We start from the raw sequence: 24,563 nt of genomic DNA on the forward strand, positions 1-24,563 counted from the left end.
ACAAATTTCTTGATCTGGATTGGCAATGAAATTGATATACTGCCTATCTGAGGTGCTGTTACCTATTATGAGGGAATGGCAGCTATAATCTAAGACTGCATCGTTGTCATTGAGGAAGTTCTCACCTAGTAGGACTGACTTAGGTAATGAGGGCAGGACATAGAATTTTTGTGAAAAATTCTTGATCTTCAATGACAAAATCTAACACAACTGAACCCAACACCTTGTGCAATTCGCGCCAACACCTTGAATTTGTGGAAAGGGTGAGTTTCCAAGTACAGGGTTGTTGAAAGCTTTGTTTAGAAAAAGCAGACCGAAATGCAGCAAATGGATGCCCCTGTATCTATTAAACAAGTTGTTGTTTCAGTGCCAAATGTTACCTGAATTACACTTTTGGCAAGGGGGGTAACTAAGGACACAGTTGGAATTTCACTTCCACAGTTTCTTTCCATACCAGACTCCATATTGGCCATGACACCTTATAGTATGTACCGTACTATAATTAAGAAAGACAAGAAATCAACAATGTAAAGTAGTACTTACAATTTTTGAAGACTTTTTCTTCCTTGGTTGGTGTCTTTACAGGAGTTGGTGGTCCTTAATCCAGTGTTGAGATCAGACGTGGATGCAGTCGCTTGTTATTCCATGTGTTCTTGTAGCTGGTTGTAGTTAGTTCCTGGGCTCCGAGGTTCCGAAAATCGTTGATTCTCCGCCAACTATTATGATAAGGGTCTGGGGTCCAAGTGATTGTTCCGGTGAAACACCTTATCTAACTGGCGTGCTGGTCTGCTTGGGGGAATTAACTCAGCAAAAGAGTCCGAAGTCACAAGAAGCTAATCACACTTTTATTTACAAGAACGGAGTAACATGGGGTGGCCACAGAGAGTCGGTACAACCCTCTGGGCTGAGGGCTAAAGCTGACCTGTGTTGGGAGTCTAAACCCTACTCATCGACAAATGAAGATAGAGACATTTTATCTACAATTAAAACAATAAAGAGATTATGATTGGTTGACTGATACAAAAATTGGGTGTAACCTACATTAGCCTATCAAATACAGAATATACTAAATGGGGTGGGTCCTTCAATGACCAGACAGGACAATCACTCTTAATCCTTGTTAATCCTAGTTTAACTGGCACTAATCTCGATGGCACTTTTACTGGGTGCTTGGATGCTTACCCTGGGCTAGATCTCAATGAGCCTAATCTGATGTGTCAATTACAGGTGCTTGGATTACAATAGATGCATTTAATCGTCTGGTCATAACTCTGAATTACTGAAAGGGTTGCTAACAGCTTGAGTCCTCAATACCTTAGGCTAGGATTTTATCTTGGATATCTGTGAAATTGTGTAGCCGTAATTTATACCTTTTTTCAATAGTATGTCTGTGAGATGAGTTTTACAACTTTTGACTGGAGTCTTTCTCTAAGCTATTACTAATATTCTATATTTATATTTTCCTAATATCTGAATCCTAATATATTGCTTGTAGTGGTAATAATGAATAATGAATTTTGTATGAATTATTATTCCATGATAGTAACCCCAGAAATAAGGCAACCATAATCCAGAGGTAAGTTTTCTAACAATTACTAACAATACTTGTAATTGTTCCCTCTTTTTGCCGATACATTTCTAGTGTATACAAACTATTTTAGTGAAAGTACTATTACGCTAGTCTGTGACTAACATAGAGCACATTCATAGCTTGGCACTTTGTTTCATCTAGATTTAATGCAGAAAACATACGTGACCATACAAACATACATATAAAAAATGGATACTACATATTCCTTGCATAGACATAAAACAAAGAGTCACGTGATACGGCGTCATCAAATTTCCCAAATAGAACGTTCGGTATCTCAACTGTTCAATATAGTGGCTGGTCATATGTTATTTGTGACCAATCGTATCATGGGATACCTGTCACAGAGGAAAGGACAGGTGATGGGGCATGAGCGAAATTTCTGAAGAGCACATTTGGTCACTCAACAGCTCGGATAGATTATTGGTTATATTGTTGACCAGTCGACATGCTGGGTTTCGGCTTTATCAACTCAAGCTGTCATGTAACAGTTTGTGTCTTGCAAACATACACACTGGTAACGATGTATGAAATATACACATAAGACAAATAGGAGTAGATAGACACTTTGGCGAGTTTATTTGTCCTCATCTTAGTGTTTTTCGATAAGTAAAACAAAGGGATTGAAATCCAACCAGAGTAGAGATAGTATTTATTTGCATATACATTTTACGCACAGAACTAGTACATAAAACATAATGGTTTGCTGTACATGTAAATATAATCTTCACCTTGATATGAATGAATATCCAAACTAAAGTACACGTATTACAGAATTCATGAAGTGGCACTATACTGAATTATTATAGTGTATAAACTTGCAGTTGACACTAACCTAACCCCCAAATAAAATAACAATATATATATATATATACAATTATGAAGGTAAGCGTGCCTATATTTATACTGAATGCAAACGAGGTTCATTAGATTACAGATGTGCATGCATGCATAAACATTACAGGGAGGGGCTTGACTCCATAAAGCAAGTTGTCCAATCATATAACAGAGCATCTGTTTATTTTACACTTGTCACGGGACAAACCTTTCAACCAGGACGTAACTACATATGCATTCTACCGGAGGCTGTTATTTCGAGGTAGAAAGAGGTGTTCAATTATCTCATTACAGTAATCTGATTGAATGATTATACGCATGTGTATCGATACCGTAGTTGATATACTATCCAGCTTTTATTGACGATGGATCAATAGAGACTCAGTTCATTGATACACGTGATAATTACACCGGATTTGATAATTACAGAGATCAAATACAAATGTTTTACACAATGCTCATGTAAATTGCATAGAAAACTGACAATTCAAATCAACATGCAACTTTCAACATCTTGAACAAAAATACTTGAAATACCTTTGTATGGCTTACATGTAATAACTTATGATATTACTTCTGTCTATGTTTGAGAATTTTTTGAATTACCAACTTACTGTTTTTTGTAACAAACCTAGTAAAAGATTTCATTGTTGTAATAACACTGACATGTATATATATTTGATGCAAAGGCGCGACTTATCACTTTATATTTGATTAGGTAACATTATCAACTTTAGATTATGGAAAATAACTAATTACAATTCAGTAAGCTTCAAATTAGTAAGTTAAATTATGTCTAATCTATTCGAGCTTGGATGTATAATTATTTGTGTTTATACATTATGTTTCATTATATGAAACATGACAATGTAATAATACCTAAAAAAGTAAATTCAAACTATTCTATTGTGTTTGAATTCTTTGTATGTCCTTGAAATTTCATATTGTTTCCTATTTATTAGGAAGTTGAAGAAACTATAATCTTCAGTAACCTCTAAACCATTACATCTAATTCAATCAATGTGCATACGAACTATTTCAGTATCCATTCCCAATGAAGCGTACTGGACACTTACCTCTGTAAAAACATCATAATCCCCTTTCTCGCCCACATGTGTTCATTTGCCAAATGCTGTACAAGCCTATGATAATGATTAGCAATTGCTATCAAAACACTTTAAATACTTCTTCTGATTGACACTAAAGGTAGCATCTCTCGTAAGAAAAGCTAATATTTGCTCAGTACTACTAAATTGGTTGAAATAATAGGTACAGTGCGATTTTTAAAAGTACAACACACATGTGCGTCTCTCGCTGAATAAGAGGTGCTTTCTGTTGATGAATATATGTGGCTCTCGCTGTGAGAAACTGCCAATTACCTGCCCCATAAACACGTCACTCGCTGTGAGGAGCTGATTCATTTGCCCCATATATGCGGCTCTCGGCCTTAATGAGTTAATCCTTTGAAGGAAGGAAGTTGTTTTCACACAGACACTTTACGACAGAGTGTATTCAGTATAGATTAGTAAATCTACATACATAAACACTACCTTTTGACAAATCCGTTGTGCAAGATAAAAGTAAGTAATCAATCAGCGTGTTATCAGTAAATCCTTTGATCGATGTTTGTTTTTTAACTCAGCTGATAATTCTTCTCGCTGCACTTCCATGCACATATTACATAACATGTAATACATTTTCCACATCAGACCTTTATCTATAATGTTGAGTATTTACTCCAGACACAAGAAATGCCAAATGGGAACCTTTGTCAGGTAATCTAAGTGGTGTTATCACTAATAATACCTGTTATAAATTCATTAACTGACCAGCAAGTGAATGATGACAAATAACATGTGTAGGTGTATATCACCTAACACGGGTTACAACAAGGGAATATTAATTGCTGTATTGCCTGCAATTGTAATTGCGTGTAAAAACTTATTGGCCGACACTGTTTTGAGAATACGAACAGAATTTCATTCTTGCATAAGAAATACATATAAGCATTTGTTATGTGCTAAAACTGTATGTACCTATTTACCTAAGTAAATTTTCAGATTCTTCTAGCAATGGCAAAGTGGGGTTGTTTAGTTTACGGATTCAAATAAATCAAATGTCAATTTTTAATATATATAATAGACTTCATATTTTACATGACATGATTAAATATCGAGGTAAAAAAAACACAGAAATGCATTATACCATCCAGGCATTAGAAAACCTGAAAAAGCCCACACAGCTTTGATACTTTATTACAATCAGACAAGAACTACCGGAGATATTTTCAAATAACGGCATCTGATGGGCATAAACCCTTCCTAATGTTGCACAGTTTAGGTTGAAGAAATTAACCGTAACCGTGATTAGCGAGGCTGATCATCGTTTTCACTATCACTAGCATCTAGCTCGAACAAAAAAGGCCTAGCGACACCAAGTGATTTTGACAGAATCGTCTATGAAAACAAGTTGTAACTCGGAAGCTAGGCAAAGCAGGTGACAAAATTAAATGACAGTAGATTGTGAGAATATATAGCTTTCATTTTTCACAACAATTGTCACGATTTCAGGTTTATACAAACCTGTAAAAAAGTTAACTTACCCCCTGAAATGTACATATCTATTCCTCACATTACGTCACGTAGACGTGCCCCTTTGATTGCTTGAAATATCGTTCGATGGGGGGGGGATTATGCGCTGTTGTCAAAAAGGTCGATTTAAGTTAATTAAAGAACGAAATGAGTAGTTTTAATGACGGGGTTTCATTTATAACGATGCCAATTAGTGATTTATGTATTTGTGCCCCCCTAGAGTATATGTGATCTTTATTGTTTTTGCAGATCTTCCAAGCATTAAGCATGATTTGTTGTAGTGCAGATTAGTGTTGATGTTAAGCAGATAAATTGATTCTTAAACATTTTAAGTTTGCTGTGTTAAATGAAATAAAATGGCTTTGGAGAGATGTTCAATTGGTTTGCTAACCAAAACAGATTGCCATAAATCTGTTTTCACAAGAACAGATTTGTTAACTATTATGAGTCTTGAAGAAAATGAACGCTGTTTGGTTTTTGCTTGTGCTGACATGATGGATATTACTGAAGCAGATACTGTCTGTTTTCACCATTACAAATACTTCATGGAGAAGCATTCTATTTATCAAAGGTCTTGGGCCATGGCCTAATGACCCTAATTTGAAGTGTTTGCACAATGTTACCCTAGGTTTTCTAATTTATTACCCTAGAGGGGGAAATATCGGGGTTCATATTTTTCATACGATGCCCTAGGGCAAAATATCACTTTGTCATGATAACGTGACATCATGGACAAGGCTATGACGTCACGTTTCTTCTGTGATGTTGCATTCTACATGCGGCGACAGCGGATGGCCAGCCTATGTTTGAAAGTAGATTTGAGTTTATTTTCCTTAAAGGTCACATGCAACATAAAACACAACTTTGCAGATTCTGATACCTTTCGGTATGGACTTACCGAAACAAAGCGTCAAAAATGCAAATTAAACTTATAAAGTTGAAAAATAACGCGATGAAAAAAAACACGCGAAATCGGAGTTCAAACGTTTCACTAATTTTCCCCAGACTTTTCTGGGGAATACGGGTTTCAACAGCTGGGCTGCGCTCATAGCACGTGCGCAGTGAAATAGGTTCGCGCAACTTGAAAGCGGGCTGTCTGGTGAATACTCGGTGAAGGCTTTGGTGTGAGCTATTTTCATAATGTTTTGTTGATATCTCACAGGCGAGCTTTTATATGTTATGACAGTAAATAAACTGTTTATATAATTTCATTTGTCTATTTCACCACACGTTCTTCTTACCGGAGACACTTTCTCAGTTCGATACTTAAAAGCAATGTCATTATTTAGCGTTGACACAATTTCTAACTGTGATATAGATATGTCGCTGTCACAGACAAAACTCAATGTCTTGTTTTATTGACACCTGTGTGTCTGCCTGCCTGTCTGCTAATGACAATATTCAATACACAACTGCGATCACTGACCACATGCAATTTGAACTTAACACCAATCAGGCTATACACCATAAACAAAATGCATTGATTTATGGCCCGAGTTCGGTCTCTGTCACATAATGTAATTACACAGTCAGGCAGGTGTGATACTTGAACACATGACATGTTATGATGTCTGTTGATTGCAAAATGTTATACACAAAAAATGAGCATGTATTTACAAAACCCAACATCTCTATATATACACACACAATCAGCCGTGAAGGCGTCATCTGCTAATGAACCAGCCGTTACACTTGAGTGCACACCCACCCGCTCTGACTGGGTTCGGTATCCCGGCTGCTTCGTTTCGAGGGAGGTAAACCCAAGTACAAAATATTGCACTTTTGATTTGCGATTATACGCTTATAATTTTGTTTATTTGTTTTTTCATAATCAGCAATGCATATTATATGTCATGAAGAAGTGATAATTGTGTTTTAATTATGTTTGATTTTTTGGTTGCATGTGACCTTTAATTTGACAACTTCGGTAATAAATGGAATATTTTATTTGTGCCCATATTTACTTTTTCAAAGCAGTTTATTAAACCATCTAGACAAAGCTTTTGTCTCACAGAAAGGTGTGTCTAAGAGTTGTGTCCTTATTGCCTCAGGCTAGGATTTATGTAGAAACATCTTTTAACTATGTAGTCGTAACTTATAACCTTTTGAATAGTATGTCTGTGAAATTAATTTTGTTACTTTAAACTGGTGTCTTTCTCTAAGTTGTTACTGATCATGATGAAACTAATATTCTGTATTAATATTTTCCTAATATTTGAATCCTAATATATCGCTTGTAGTGGTAATAATTAATCCTGAATTTTTGTATGAATTAATTCTGAAACATCCACGAACATGAATGCCGAAATGAGCCTTCTATCATTTCGGCATTCATGTTCGTGGATGTTTCAGAATTATCATTAGTGATTTGATGAAAAGCTGATATCAGTGATCATTAATATGGGTTTTTTTTCAAATTGGGTACTCCAAACTACTATCTGATTTTTACATTTTGTACACATACACCAAACAATGCAGTGAATCATAATTTCGCTATGTGTAAAAAATGGCAACATTTACGATGTATCCACTTTTGAAAGGTCAATTTCAGCTTTTTTGCTTTGCCTAAGATGATAGTGGATGGTATCAAGACACAGGAAATCTCCTGCAGAATCCAAAACTCTGTATTGTAATTGTATGTGCAACACAGTTTGTATTATAATCGACTTCAAAGTGAGTCTTGAAGAGGAAGGATATATATGTCCCTCTGGCATCTGGGGGGGTAAAACAGCTGATTAAGTGTCTATTAAACTCATCTCTCTACTCTCATGTCATGTTGTTATTTTTTTTATAACCCAACAGTTTATGTTTGAATGTGGACAGATTCACTTATTTTCATCGGTCATCTGACTGATTATTGTTTACATGTTGTTTGTTGGCATTGATATGAAAACCAACTTTTCATGTATTATCGTCATTGACAATTTCAAAAGATGCACACAGTTGGACACCTTACCTTTTAAAGTAACAATCCTTAACAAACTTGGAGTGGTAATGGTGCAAGAATGAATAACAGTGATTTGTATCAATACAGACAAAAATACAAGGTGATATGAATAACTCTTGAACATGTGATGCATTGCATGGATACAAGAAGATGAATAAATATCCAGATATGAGTTATTGCACATCGCTGGTGGTGATGGTGAGTTTCTCTGTCCTTGAAGTACCAGTCCTCTTCAGTGTGAGGATATCAGGTGACTTCTGTGCAGTAGGCAATTTATCTTACAATTAGAACAGCAGACATCCAGAAACGATGACAAGAGACAAAAGGAAGTGATGTTATGTATATCAGAAGTGATATCTTTGTATGAATATTAGTTTGGAGTCTTACTCATTTTCTTGACCACATGGACATACATAGTTTATGCACAGACTTTTTTTGGTTTCAATGGTGTGCTATGTCCTATTGATCTTTCTGAAATAATTTGTCAAATTATTGAAACATATATTTGCATATTTTTCCTTATCCTGACTCATGCTCTTTTGCTTGTCTTCTTCTTCTTGCGAACATAGTGGAAACACTTGTATCTCCTTAATTGAAGCTCCCTTCAATGTAAAATCACTAATTAGTACTCACCATGAGTTGCTCCCCTTTAATCCCTTTTGGCGGGAAAGGTGTCGCCACCTTACACCTCGTGCTTCACTCTCTCCTTCTTCGCCCAGTGAGCAGGATGCGAGAGCGCCTGTGTCTCCTTACACAACATATCCTTTGATTTTTCTTAGTTTATTACTTCTTATAGTGTACTATAGAGGTATAGCTAGTATCCTTCAGTAATTTGTATTGATTATTTATCGTATTTCTACTGTTTATTCACGCGTATTCGTGATTGTTCAGCTAGTATTACGTTGATGAAAATCTGTACTATTTGTAGATTACGTTTTTCTGCCTCAGATCCGCATGTAATATGCCCTAGTTGTTCTACGCCGTGTGCGTTTGATTCACGTTGCAGTTATTGCATTGATTTATCTAATTCTGCATTTAATAAATACTATCTTTGCGTCTTAAGACGTGCTGCAGATAGGTCACGCAAACAAGGGCTAAATATGGCTGATACTCCAGATACTCCATCTAGTCAGCTGCTGGCGATCGACCCCCTACCGTCTGGTGTTCTGCTAGAGACCCCATCGGAAGAGGCGTGGGGACGCAGTCCGTCACCTCTAAGAAGCGACCGGCCTCCCCAGACATCCCGTCATCGCAGCTAAAGTCCAAGAGGGCCTCGACGTCTTCTCAACGCAGACTTCGTACCCCCAGGGCAGCGTCGACATCCAAAGGAAAGTCTACGAAGACAGCGAGAACTTTCTCAGCCGAGATCGTTCCAGCCGAAGAAATGGGCCTCTACGATGACCAGCCGATTATCATCCCCGACATACGGCACAAGAAGCGGCCGGTGTCAGCGACAGTGACTTCAGCAGAGATCTTCATGCAGCCTGATGCCTCTACACTGATGTCAGACGTTATTGCTGTGGACCCCATCATTAACTCCGCAGAGAAGGCTCAGACAACATCGTCGCAGACCATCCCTGATGACCTGATGCAGCAAATTATGACGATGATGGAAGACCGATATAGACTGCAGAAGCAAGGACCGAGCCTTCGCGAAGGCTCCAACGTAGACAGCACCCCAGAGGCACCCCCCGTCAACGTAGCAGCCAAGACGATGTCACCTTCGCGAAGGAAGGCACGGACCACCTTCACGAAGGACCTAGATGTACAGCCTTCGCGAAGGCCTTCGCTAAGGCGGGATAGATCATCACCCTCGTCACCTTCATCCCAAGATGTGGACTCGGACCATCAGACATCACGAAAGCCTTCGCGAAGGTCTTATCGTAATTCCCCCGGACCGGACGCAGAGGAAGCTTCGCGAAGGCATTCGCGAAGGGCAGCTGAATCCAGATCTTCATCATCTAGAAGGACATCGAGGGACTACACAAGAGCTTCGCGAAGCTATCAACGTTCTCCTCACAGGTCACCGAGAAGATCAACCAATAGACGTAGATCACCTAGACGATCTCCTCCTCGTTCATCACCACGTAGATCACCTTACAGGTCACCATACAGAGCTGCACAAGCATCGCCGGACGTAGAGACAGAAGCACGCAGTCCAGAACAGCACCAACCTCTCATCAATGATGATGGTATAGAGGATGATGGAGGAGTTATTTTCTCCGATGCTGAGATACGGTATTGGATGGTCAATAACCTAGATCTCTCATCACCATCTAAAAATGGCAATGTGACGCAGACATATCTGATGAAAGAAGACGATGCAGATGCTATCACACTACCACCGACGTAACCCGATTGCAGCAGTTCCACAGAATCTAGATGCAGCATTCCACAAAGCCACGAAAGTTCAGACACCACATATACCTAACTTTCATGCCAAGAAGTTCTCCACGATAACATGGACCCCTTCTTCAAAGCTCAAGACATCGATGAGAACTATAAGTTGATCAACGATGTCAAGTACAAGAATTACAAGATTGATGATCGCAAGTTAGTCCAGATAGAAACCATGACGAGACGTATGTTTTTTGGTTTAAATAGATCTAGAACGATCAATGAGACTCTTATCACCAGATTTCGTGGATACCGACTTCTGAGGATGATAGAATGATTTATTCTGCCTTACTTATGCAAAAGAAAGACCAGCAGTTCCTAACAGATCATCTTACATCTATTTCAGCAGCACTGACCTTAGCTCGTCGTCAAGGCCTCCTCGCTTCCTGCAACTGGGGTGAGAACTTTACAGCCCCACTGTATACAGCCCTGTGGTCTTCAACATCCATCTTTAATGGAGAAATAGACAAAGTTTCCAAGGAAGTCACTAAGGATTCCAGAGAAGTCCTGATGATTAAATCGATGGACACACTAGCCAGCGTCATCCGACAGACCTCTCAAAGATACTCAGGAAGATCTAAATTCACGGGCCTACAGAGAGCACGAGACAGGAAGATAACCAGCTCTAGAGGAAAGATTCTTTTCGTCAGCCCATTCGCAACTATAGAGGAGGATCAGGAAGAGGCAGGACACCCAGAGGTTCCCGCAACTATAAACGCTGAAAGACAGGTTCGAACGACTGGAGTCTTCCACCCCAGCCGTTCCAGTACAACCATCTCAAGTGGGTGGACGCCTCCAACTTTACTGGGAAAACTGGGGAATGTTACAAGACCCTTATGTCTCCAACATTCTTCGTCACGGATTTCGTATCCCACTAAAGGCCAAGCCTCCGCTGACAGTCAACCCTCACAAGTTCGACGTACAGGCACAACAACTACCGAAGTTAAGAGAGGCTGTTACATCACTCTTAATAAAGCAGGCCATAGAAGTACTAGACCAAGACAACATAGAACCAGGTTTCTACTCCCCAGTTTTCCTAGTTCCCAAGAAAAACTCCAAGGAGAAATACAGACTCATCTACAACATGAGCTTTTTCAACAAGAACTATCTACGCAAACCCCCGAAGTTCCGCATGATACATTTACCTCAGTTACGGCAGTTGATTCGCCCCATGGACTACATGGGCAGTATCGATCTACAGGACGCTTACCTGCACATCCCGATACACTCCAAAGCCAGGAAATACCTACGGTTTACTTTAGACGGGCAACATTACCAGTGGAAAGTGCTCCCATTCGGAATATCATCAGCCCCCTGGCTTTTCACGAGGATAACGAAACCGATTATCACCTATCTTCATCATCAAGGGCTACGCAGTGCGTTTTACCTCAACGACGGGATACAAGTAGATCAAGATCCACAGCATCTCAAACTACAGTTAAATTACATCATAAAGCTACTAACACAGCTAGGATGGTTAGTAAACTTACTCAAGTCGGACCTAGTACCGTCACAAGACCTACAGTTCCTAGGCATTCGATTTATCACAAATCTCAACCGTATCGTCGTACCAGAAGACCGTTGGATCAAGATCCAACAGACCATTCCACCAGCTCTACGCTCTCCGTTACCACTTCGACAATGGCAGAGCCTCCTAGGTCTCCTCACATCAGCCCAAGACATGACAGTCAGAGGCAGGTTACAGTTACGTCCCTTACAGGTCTTCATCAATGCACATCTCGACGATTTACAGCCATTCAGTCTACCGAAACATCTCAGACCTCATCTACTATGGTGGACAAAGAAATCGAATGTCTGCGAAGGGATTTGTTTAGCAGAGCAGGAATTCAAAACCCATCTATATGTTGATGCGTCACTTCAAGGTTGGGGAGCTCATCTCGCCAACCAGACGACATCGGGATTATGGAACCAACAAGAAAGCAAACTCCATATAAACATCCTAGAGATGAAAGCTGTAATCAACGCCATTCTACATTGGAGCACATTTCTACAAAATGCGCACCTTATGATTCATACCGACAATTCCACAGTGGCGTTCTAACGTAAACAAGCAAGGCTCAACGAGATCACTGAACCTTTTGAACTTAAGCTTTCAACTATTCGATCTAACCCACGATCTAAATCTACAGATCAGAGCAGTTCACATTCCCGGAGCCAAAAATGTACTAGCAGACGCGCTCTCTCGGCCTCATCTACCATCACCGACAGAGTGGATGCTCAATACGGAAATATTTGCACTAAGTACGGACGCTCTAAGTATATCATGGGAAGGCCTCAACGCGTACGCGTTTCCGCCGCCAGCAATAATACCTCAAGTATTACAGAAAATCAAACAAACACAGAATCTACAACTCACTTTGGTCGCGCCCTACTGGCCAGCCAGAGTATGGTTTCCCATGCTAATTCAAAGAATCGGTCAACCAGTATTAGAGCTACCCAAGCGCTCAAACCTGTTAATACATCCACACACAAAACAAGTGCACGGAAACCCAGAAGTTTACCAACTTCACGTATGGACTGTATACAAATGTGTTTAAACAAGAGAGGATATTCTGCCAGGGCGGCAAAAGCGGTCACGCTTGCCTTACGACACTCGACTCGTAACTTGTACGACGACAAGTGGCACAGTTTCGAAAATTATGCAGCTAATAAAGGATTTACAGCGAGAGATGCTTCACATCCTCAAGTGGCAGACTATTTGTGTTACCTGCGGCAAAACAAACATTTAAGAGGTTCGACGATATCAACATATCTTGCTGCGCTTAGCTCTGTGATCACTATGAGAACGGGTGTCAAGCTGACAAAATCTCCAGAGTTACTGGCCTTACTACGTGCTTTCCGATTGGAGGACCAAAAGCGGAAGTTCCACGCCCCAGCTTGGGATCTGAATGTAGTGTTACAACACCTCACTAGTGAGGCCTATGAACCTTTGGAATCGACAAACTTTGAATTTCTCTCACAGAAAACACTATTTCTGCTATCTCTAGCCACGGCAGCAAGAATATCTGAAATTCACGCTCTGGATTACGAGAGGATACAGTTTGATGACAATCAAAACATAGCGCACCTGGGATTAAGATGGGATTTCATCGCAAAAAATCAACTACCAGGTCAACCAGACAGGTTATTCCATGTACCAGCTTATCTTCGATTCTCGGATCACAAGATACACAAGACTTATCACTGTGTCCAGTCAGAGCTCTCAAAGTTTACTTACGACGATCCAAAAACAAGGCTTAAGATTTCTCAAAAGATTATTCGTCCCCTTATCGCCAACTTAATCAAACAGAAGTCTCGCAGTACTACCATATCTATTTGGATAAGGACTGTCATACTTGCTACTACAAGGCAGCAGGCTTGAACCCACCAACAGCATCAAAACCAAGATGAGATTAGGGCACTGGCTTCCACCCCGCCCTGCACGGTAACTGTTCATTGAACACAATTATGGAAGGATGCTTTTGGAAATCGAACATGGTGTTTGCGAATCACTACCTGAGAGACATCACCACAGAAGATGTCTCTGGCATTCACCATTTCGCCCTTTGGTCCTCGGCTCAACAGCTGACAGTCCCTCGTGAGAGGCGTTAAAATATTACCATCACAAGTTTAATATGTATTATATACATAATTTAGCTAGCTTATAACTCTAAGGAGTTCTAGAGCTATGTATATATATTTAGCTTAGGTCATTCACCCCTAAGTATATATGGATATTATCTTTAGTTGTACAGCGACTCTATCAGAGTCACTTATATATATATATAATATATGTAATGGTTTTTCAATATATATCAATGTAATACCCAATTATGGCATTATATAACCTATGGTTTATATACAGGAAATATCCTAAGTCAATGCCTTCATGAAGTTCCCATACCAGTTATTACAGTTATATTTATACAAAATCACTAATTATAAATCCAAAGTATTCTATTACTCCCTCCTCCGTTCCGTAGGATTCTACAAGCAAAAGAGCATGAGTCAGGATAAGGAAAAATATGTAATTTTTAGAGTAAAATTGATATTTTATACTTATCCTGACTCATGAGGTCAGCCCTCCCATCCTCCCCACATAACACTTTGGATTTCCCTGTAAATTCAAGTGTTGGGCTCGCAAAATCAGGAGAGAGTGAAGCACGAGGTGTAAGGTGGCGACACCTTTCCCGCCAAAAGGGATTAAAGGGGAGCAACTCGTGGTGAGTACTAATTAGTGATTTTACATTGAAGGGAGCTTCAATTAAGGAGATACAAGTGTTTCCACTATGTTCGCAAGAAGAAGAAGACAAGCAAAAGAGCATGAGTCAGGTTAAGTATAAAATATCAATTTTACTCTAAAAATTACATATTTTTATATTTTTGTTTACTCTTCTATTGGACCTCAACAATCAACTAATTGGCAATATTTTTGGAAGATTCTTATAATCAATATTCCAGCTGTGTGTTACACAGAAAGACAACATATTTTGATTTTCATTGATGTAGATTGTTATCTTGTGGAGATGAATAAGGATCGGTATTTTACTTTACAGCAACTGGTTGGGAAATTGACAGCTGCAGAGTCTAAGGTGACCTCCATGGAAACTGAGGTGAGTGATTGCAAGAATCAATGGCTGTATGCATATGTGGGGCATAAGTTCTAGTCCAAGCGTAAGTAAAATGTGGGCCTGGGTGTAACGTTAAACCAGTATGCAAACGTAGCTGTCTAAATCATAATGGTGGCAGTCGTATACCGATATCGCAAACGACAGTTCTACAGAAACCGTATATTTAGAGAATGGTCAAATGCTTTAGAAATATACAACAACCTATATCTGTACGGAAGATTTAGATTGAGGACAATTGACATTTTCAAGATAGTGAATACAATCAGAGGTGATAATGACTATGGCGTGTACCGCAATTCTACCCTTACCCCGGAAATGTTTTTATGCTACAGGATCATTTCAAAATGTAGTTGGCGATTCTGTCAATCTATGGTTAGTTGAACAATTTGCAGAGTTTTGTTGTCCCTTCAGTGACTGATGAATCAGTGGATCTATTTTCCCGACCAAAACTAACTCGTAGTACTGAAAGACAGTTTTTACAACGTGGCAGGGTTTCCAGGTTTAGTAAGATGTGTCGACGGAACACATGTTACGATCCAGGCTCCAAAAGAACAAGAACATAACTGTGTCTACAGAAAAGGGTACCACAGGGTATGGTGTTCAAGGTGTATGTGATGCAAGTCTTTTCGATTTTTCAATTTAAAAAAAATTGGTACAGAAATGGTTTTGTGTTTATTTCGTTTACAATAGTTATGTAAGCAATATATAAAAAGTCCTCCCATGGATATTGATGCTAAGTGGCTTTTGGGGGGCAAAAAATATTAAAAATGGTATTTTTCAATTATTATTTTTTCATCTGAAAATAAGTCCAGAAAATGGTATAAAAACTTGCAAAACATACAGCTGAGTGAGTGAGTTTAGTTTTACGCCGCACTCAGCAATATTCCAGCTTTATGGCGGCGGTCTGTAAATAATAAAGTCTGGACCAGACAATCCAGTGATCAACAGCATGAGCATCGGTCTGCGCAAATGGGATACGATGACAACCAAGTCAGCGAGCCTGACTACCCGATCCCATTAGTCGCCTCTTACGACAAGCATGGGTTACTGAAGATCAATTCTAAACTGGATCTTCACGTTTGCTGGGCTACTTGATCAAAGCTCTAGAAAGGTTTTGAAAGCACAAACAGTATTGTCCTTTTTACTGCTAGTAAAAAATGTAATAATATTGGTAGTTTTGAAACTGAAATATAACTAATGGACAAATACTTAAAGTATTTCAAATACTTAAATAGTAGGTGGTGCATGCTTGTTTATCAACCATCTTTAAATTTTGCTCAGGAAATGAAAAGATCTCTGACTGACACAGGGATGACCATATATCCCATGGTATTACATGTCGTTGGGGGTAACTGTCATGAAATCATGTACAACTCAATGTACCGGTAAGTGGAAAACTATTGGAAGCACCATTCAATCAAATGACCTCAACCAACCACATCTCAAATATTCAAGTTAGCCTGAAAACAACCCTTCAAGTTATTGGATTTCCTTTACTCAGAATATCTTCTGTTACTGTTAAGGTTTGCTTGGAATAGCATTGTCACCAAGCACGATACTCAAAATTAACTCAAATATACAGACTATGAAACCAAGGGCATCTCTGTCAAGCCCTTGGTGTTCAGGGTCACCATCACTATAGTTTAAGCCAACCGATATCTTAATTAATATCTTGTTCATTATCACAATCTCTAGTTACAGAAGAAGGAACTAAGTGCAACGCTTCCGAAAATGGGTGTACACATGGTCAGTTCATTCAGTTTGCAACAGATAATGTAGATCAATCTGAGAACATGGATTAACGCATACCGATGATGTTTTTGCCAATTAGGTGACTGTTTGCCAAGACTGCTGAGCTGTTGATGCGCTAAAAGGGATGGGTTCATATGTCCTGGGTTCATATGTTATGGAAATGCTGAATCAAATTGCTTGATGTCTTGAACAATTCATGTAGAATATAAAATGAATCACTAGATCAACATCATGAGCATCGATATACGCAATTGGGATACAATGACATGTGTCAACCAAGTCAGCGAGCCTGACCACCCGATCCGGTAATTTCCCTCTTACAACAAGCATGGGCTACTGAAGATCAATTCTAGTCCAGGCTAGCTATTCTCGAAACGTTCATATCCCTACGAACTTCTTAAGCCCATTCTTAACACATTGGCTACGATCAAACTTAAGAATTCTTAGAGCTACGAACATTTCGAGAATAAGGGCCCTGATCTTCAAGGGTTTTGGACATAAAGTAAAGTAAAATGTTAAAATAAAATCTGCCCGCCCGACCCATATTGTTTTTGAAAAGTGATGAGAAAGAAAAATATTTTTTTATGTGGCCTAAGGGAGAGTCAAATGTTTGTTGATTTTGGAAACAGACAAATAGACGGGATCGTTCTCGGGGACAGTGCCTACCCTCTTCGCACCTGGCTGATGACACCTGTCAGGAATCCCAGATCAAGACAGGAGGAACGTTATAACTATGTATAACTGTATTGAGAGATGCTTTGGCGCAATCAAGCGCCGGTTCCATTGCATTCACTCGGAGTTGCTCGGATACCTGCCAAAAAGAAGTGCAGTGTGTATGCTACACAACATAGCTATTGAGTTCGGGACGCCACTCGAAGATGACTATGAGGGCGATAACGATGGTGACAATGACATTCACAATGTAGCCAAACCCCACAATGCCAAGTAACAAAGATACAGGATAATTCAGAGATTCTTTGGACAGTAACTCAGCAAACTCAGCGTCCATTCCATCAAAGTTTTCAAACAACAACAGAGATATACATTCTGAGTGTTCAATGTTATATTTTCAAAACAATTCCTACGGCTGAAACAGATGTGCGAAGTCGCACCTTTCCCTGGTGGTTTTAAAACATTTGAAAATCTAAAAATAGCACACTACGCCTCGATGTAAATCGGTTAAGTCGGGCCTAATAAGGCCGAGGCTTAACCGACGTTATGCAGGACTTGTAGGAGCATGGCGCGCTAAGCCCGACATAGTGTGTTACGCCTGACGTTACTTTCACCCGACATGTGCATACGGGCACAGGACTGTAAGTAAGAATGGAAGAGAAAAGGGACATTTTATGTATCACATGCATAAGTTTTGTTTTTATTAATACTATAGAGGGACTGGAATAAGATTCTTGTTAGAAGTAATGTTTTGTGAAGAATGGTGGCCATTATCATTGATTTTGATGGCAAGGTCAATGCTACTGTAAGTATTTCAGTTTCTTCAGGTTTTTACATCAATGAGATAAAGTTATGATTCAAAACAAATTCCACAGTTTGATATTATTTTCTTTTGTTTTGTTCTTTTTATGATTTCCTTTTTTTTTCAGTTAACTGCTGCAAACACCTCCCTGTTGGAGAGAACCAATCAACTGAAACAGATCCGTCATGATTTGAACAGTCTGCAGACACTGCAAGATAACTTTGACCAGAACTACAAGCTAGAAAAGGTATGTTTGAGATTGTAAAATATCACCTGGTGACTGTTCACAGAATGATAGACTTGACAGGGAGTTGCTAAAACTGTACATATCTAAACTTAATACTCCTCACATATTGTGTTCCTTTTATGTGTTCTCAATGCTGAATAGAAACAAAATTTTGGTCATGTACCCTTCATGTTTCCAGCAATATAATATCTCACACAAACACAAGCCGTTCATGATGGAGCCTTCCACAAGTTCATGGAACGGGTCATTATCTTGACTCGCATAACTGAGTGAAGATTTATGGTTTTAGAGAAATACTTATTAAAATCTTCTTGTGTATTCATGGTGCGTGAATTCACAACTGTCTTGGTTTCCTATTTCAGGTGGTTTCTTTTTATGCCCCCACCATATATGGCTGGGGCATATAGGGTTACCCTCGGTGTTCGTCCGTACAAAACAGGGAATGTATTCTGTCCACTTCTCCACCATAACCGCTCTGTGGAATTCAATGAACTTATACATGGGCTTTCTTGGGACTCTAATGGTGTGCATCTCATATTTTTGTTTTTGTATTTTATTGTTTTTTTGCAAGTTTAGAGACATTTAAACTTAGGTACATTTTGCTGAATTTCTCTATGATGAAAGTGTAATAGGGGATGAAGTCTATCCACTTCTCCACAAAAACTGCTCAGCAGAATTGAATGAACTTCTACATGTCTTTTGTAGGGACTCTAAAGGTGTGCATTTCATAATTTTTTATGCAATTTCTTAATTTTGTCACTTTTACAGATGTTTGAACTTAGTTGAATTTTGTTCTATTCAGCCAGTGTTTGTTCCATCCAACAGGGGGTGTACGTTATCCACTTCTCCTCAAAAACTACTTTAATTCATTTAGATTACACATGTGCTTTATATGGACTCTAAAGGTGTGCATCTCATATTTTGATTTTGTATTTTATTTATTTTTCCAATTTTAATGCCGTTTGAACATAGATAAATTTTGTTGAATTTCTCTCTGAATATAGTGTTGTAGGGGGTGAAGTCTATCCACTTCTCCACAAAAGCTGCTCAACAGAATTGATTGAGCTTCTACGTGTGTTTCATTGGAACTCTAAAAGTGTGCATCTCATACCTTGTTCATCCAATTTCTTAATTTTGTCACTTCTACAGATGTTTGAACTTAGTTGAATTTGGTTCTATTCATCCTGTTCGTCCCATACAACAGGGGGTGTACTTTATCCACTTCTCCTAAAAAAACACTGCACAAAACTCATTTAGCTTACATATGTCTTTTACAGAGACTCTAAAGGTGTGCATCTCATATTTTGTTTTTGTATTTTATAGTTTTTTTTGTATGTTTAGAGACATTTGAACTTAGACAAATTTTGTTGAATTTCTCTCTGATGATAGTGAAATAGGGGATTAAGTCTATCCACTTCTCCACAAAAACTGCTCAACAGAATTGATTAAGCTTATACATGTGTTTCAATGGGACTCGAAAGGTGTGTACTCAGTGTAGGGAACTCTTCCTACAGCAGCGGGGTCATCCGTGTCCCTGGACACAATTTTTTCTTGTTGTAATATGCAGTTGTAAGAGAAAGGTTGGCAAGTGCAAGGGCGCTTTTTCAGTCTCTGGCTGTGAGGTTACTACTGCCTTGGCTCAGGTTGGCTCAGACCCTGTTGATTCACACAGATTCATTGTGGTGAGAAAGACAGCCTTTCCAACAATACTTTGGATTGGTGTCATTTCCAAACTGGAACTCACCATGTACCCATGAAGGAAGACGAAAACTGCATTTGTGTGTGAGAAGGGACTTTGCTACTTCAGCATGATGCCAGTTGTTTGAAGGAGAGCACCGCAAACATTCCAGGGAATCATTTTGAACCTTATTGATAGTTTGAACTGGGAGGTTCGTATATCTCTTATCATCTAATGGAGTGTGTTTATTATAACGTAAACATTCCCTCTGGATTATGGTAGCCTTTATTCCTGTGGTTACACAGACACATACAGAAAATCAATGAAATTTAAAAACACTAAGTCTTAGCTATTCCTAGTGGTATGCCTATCTAACCCCCGAGATACCTCCCTTGATCCCGATGTCACTGTTTTGTTGATCTAACACCCTTCATAATTTTTCTGTATGGTCAACACACAAGACGTGTAGAGAAGTCAGTGAAATTCTTTTGTTATTCACGTCTTCAATTCTTCCTCATAATAGGTCAGTCACATCACATTCCATATTAAGTACAATTCGCATTCCTTTTCAATTGTTATTATTGTAAATTTCTGATTTCTTGGACTTTGGAATTTTCCCAGCCTTTTTCAAGTCCAACGATGTCGCAAAACAAATGTCTCCAATGTCAAATATTTATGGCGGACATCAATGTCCACTCCCTTTGTGCTTCTTGTTTCAAAGGATTTCCTTGCTCCATTTAGGAAAGATGTTTATTATGTCAGGAAATGTCAGAAGAATGTTGGGTTATCGTGGATAAATCCCGTTCTATGCCTAGAAAATGAAAAAACTCCTCATCCTCGGAATCCTCTAAAACCAAGAAACCAAATCCGGGATCCCCAACCTTGTCGATCAAATCTGAGCCAATATCCAAATCTAGGACAAAATCTAAATCATCTGGCCATTTAGATATGTCAGCTATTTCGGAGTTACTAGCAAGGTTTAAGTCCAACAATCAGGCCGCCATGGATAAGTCCATGCAAGACATGGAGATCAGGAACGAGGTCAAGTTTAGTAGGATATCAAAACAATTGGAGGAGTCTAATATTCCCGGCAAGATGGCAGAAATTAGCTACAATACAATGACTTTGTGGTCGATGGTAAGAGCCGGGAGCCAAAGTCGTTTCCTGTGGAAATCAGGGGTGCTATGTCCGGGATAGCCCGTTATCATGCCCTGATGTACGCAAGAGGCCGGTCCCTTCATGGGGAGAAGCCTAGGGCTTCATGTGACAGGGATGGTGTCAGCTTAGCTGGCACCCGGGTCTGGGCTGACCGTGGCTCAAGCTACACACTCGGTGTCCCTTGTTGCCGGGAATCAGCCATCCGTGGCGGCTCCCTGTCGCTCACAGCCTGCTATCTTTTCCCACAGGTGGACTGAGCTGCAGGTTTTCCATGGGCTTGATTCCATGCAGGCCGCATGGAATTCCCCTACTGGCTTGAGCCATGCCACAGGGTCAACGGCTATTGACATCAGTGTCTCAGCCCAGCAACCCGATAATCACAGACCTAGCGGTTCAGAGGATACGCCCACGGAACAACAGGCGTACATAGACACGGACAATCCGCTCGTTATCCCGTTAGTACCTGACTTAACTAATCCGGACGTTTCACCAGTGTACCCCTTTTCTCAGCTGGAGTTTGTTATGAGAGAGGGTTTACTGACAGTTCACCCTGTGGATGTTTCCGGGGAAGACTGCACACTAGGCTGATCATTTAAGGAAAAGATGGAACATTTACACAGACTATATCCCAATACCCTTCCACCGCCGTCCGATGAACAGGAAATTGACATACCAGTGGAGTTGGGCTTGTCAGGATGTTTACCACTGGAACGGATGCCCAAGCTGTCTTTGCCTCATGCTTCGTCATTTAAGAGAGTGTTGGCGAATTATAACTTGGGCCTCTCCAAGGCTACAACTTTGAATAATCTGCCTAAGGTTAATCATAAGCCAGTCTATGCCATTCACGAGCAACTTATCCCAGCCAGTCAACCTAACTTAGACAAGGACTTTGGCCACTTACAGGATGTCAAGGGTTTCCGTGAACAGTGACACCATTTTTTCATTAGGGATTTTAAGGAACTTGACATGGCTGCTCTGACTTCCATTGATGTGTTATCGTATTCTAACTGGTTTGGTTCGCCGCAGGAGTACAGGCCTTGCTTCCTCCAGTTTTCCAGGATTATTCGGGGATTAAAATGGACACACTAGTCTCTATGTCAGCTCAAGAGGTGGCATTGACGCATTCCTTCCTCGATGTGGTTTATTAATCTCTAGCGGACGCTATGGCCAATCAAGTGAATATACTGGGTCACCTTACTGCCATTGAACGGATTCATAAACTGGATTCAGTTAGGAATCTTGCGGATGCATCCAAGGAATTTTTGTTCCAACAACCTTTGGATTCTGAGAATGCATTTAATGGACAATGTCAACATGCCATTGAGGCATATTCAGCGTACTTCGACGTTTATACGAAATCGTTGCTGCTTGTTTATTTCATGCAAAACTAATGTTGACTGAGAGATATCTAAGAACACTATCTCCTGGCTTAGGGAGACTATAACTTACACATATCGCGTTCAGGACCAGGACTCTGTTGATTTCAGATTCTCTCCCCAGAGCCTTGGCTTCATCTCTTGCAGCTTGGTCGTCGGTACTATTGGAACAAGTAGTGGCCAGCTGTCAATGGAAAGACCCAAATACTTTTATCCACTTCTACCTCAGAGACGTTGCTTCTTCTATTGAAGGTCTCCACTCACTGGGTCCTTTAGTGGAAGCAAAGCACCTCGCCTCCGCCTGATTGCCCCCTTTGGTGTGTGTGTGTGTGTGTGTGTTAATTAATCTTAAAGAAGGACAAGATTGGATCAGAGTGGAAGTCGGATACATGGAACTGTTGACCAGACTGCTCGGAGAGAGAGGGACCCAGGGAGGATAAACATTACACATGGCCGAAGAAATCACGGTGGGAACCTTATTATTTATTGGAATCTCCTAATCGAGCTCATTAAGGACAGAAGCTTCTAACGCTTTTAACTATTGGTTGTCAACATCAGAGTTGGATGTTATATTATCTTGTCATTTTAGTAGTATCTTAGTAAGTTCATCTATTAGTAATAACACTGCAACCGGAAATGATGTTATAGGACCGGAAATGATGTCAAAGAACTGGAAATGATGTCATAGAACCGGGAAGTGAAGTCACAGAACTGGAAGTGATGTCATAGAACCGGAGAGGGACGTCATTTGACCGGAAGTGACGTCATACGATTAAAACTAAGATAATTTAGATCTTAAGGTTGTCAACCATAGAAAGGAAGTTAGAAGGCTCACCAATTCCAAGGGAATACTCCCCTCACTACTACTGATCCAATCTACAGATACTTGTAGTTATCTCTCACTAAGTCAGTTATTCTTGGGGGGTTAATCCTCATCTTGAGTCTAGTGGTATAAAGGGGAATTATCTTCCAAGGGGAACCCTCCTTCCATACTTGGGATTCAGGCTACCATAATCCAGAGGGAATGTTAACGTTATAATTAGGAACAATTACATGTATTGTTAGTAATTGTTAGTAAACTTACCTCTAGATTATGGGATATATTACCCTCCCATTGTCCTTCCTGTGATTCTTCCCTTAGAAGATGTCACTGTATATTTATTTCAGACAATTTTTGAAGGGTGTTAGATCAACAATACAGTGACGTCGGGATCAAGGAAGGTAACTCGGGGGTTAGATAGGCATACCAATAGAAATAGCTATGACTTAGTGTTTTCATTTTCATTTTATTTTCTGTATATATCTGTGTAACCACAGGAATAAAGGCTACCATAATCCAGAGGTAAGTTTACTAACAATTACTAACAATACATGTAATGGGGAACATTCCTGGAGTTGCGTCCCCTTGCCCACTTGGAGCGCTGCGGTAGTTACGGTCCAACAGTAGCTGTCACTCTGATACTGGCCTGCCTATGGCCAAGCCTATACTTAAATCGACATTAAACCTACTTTTAACTCTGTGGTTCTTATATTACGAATTGCGGAATCTGTAAGTTGTCCCGACTGACGACTGTTGTCAAAGCACGAAGAACTAGCGTGTCTGGACGAAAAATAATGCTAATAGAACGGTACTGGAGATATTGTAATATTGCCGTTTCTCGGAATTTCTTATTGAGTAGTTGCTTTGTAAATTCGTCAAACCATTTACTCCCCATTATGTCACATTACACAGAGCATTAAAGCGGTCGTAATAGTTGTTAGAACATAGGATTAGCGTACACTGAAATTAGCGTTACACAAATAACGTTAGCGCTGACCTGATTACGCTCACAACATAAGTGCTTCAGTTTTCGTTCACGTAAACAACCTATTCTCATAGCCTAT

The 24,563-nt window shown here is 39.7% G+C and overlaps 1 protein-coding gene and 1 long non-coding RNA gene across 2 annotated transcripts in view; one reads left to right on the forward strand and one right to left on the reverse strand.

Moving 5' to 3' along the window:
• Positions 1-24,563, forward strand: part of LOC124282195 (ankyrin repeat domain-containing protein 26-like) — an 895,780-nt gene that overhangs the window by 525,901 nt on the left and 345,316 nt on the right. Inside the window, exons 29-30 of the mRNA XM_046718159.1 lie at positions 14,920-14,976; positions 18,348-18,467. Coding sequence (XP_046574115.1) covers positions 14,920-14,976; positions 18,348-18,467 — 177 coding nt within the window. The remainder of the gene's footprint in view (positions 1-14,919; positions 14,977-18,347; positions 18,468-24,563) is intronic.
• On the reverse strand, positions 321-24,254 carry LOC124282197. Its single transcript, XR_006900089.1, has 3 exons — positions 24,244-24,254; positions 12,983-12,988; positions 321-732 (listed from the first exon to the last, which is right to left on the reverse strand). It is a non-coding gene; the product is annotated as an uncharacterized LOC124282197 (long non-coding RNA).

The sequence above is a fragment of the Haliotis rubra genome, unplaced genomic scaffold, assembly GCF_003918875.1.
Source record: "Haliotis rubra isolate DU_JTF1 unplaced genomic scaffold, ASM391887v1 Scf295, whole genome shotgun sequence".
NCBI lineage: Eukaryota > Metazoa > Mollusca > Gastropoda > Lepetellida > Haliotidae > Haliotis > Haliotis rubra.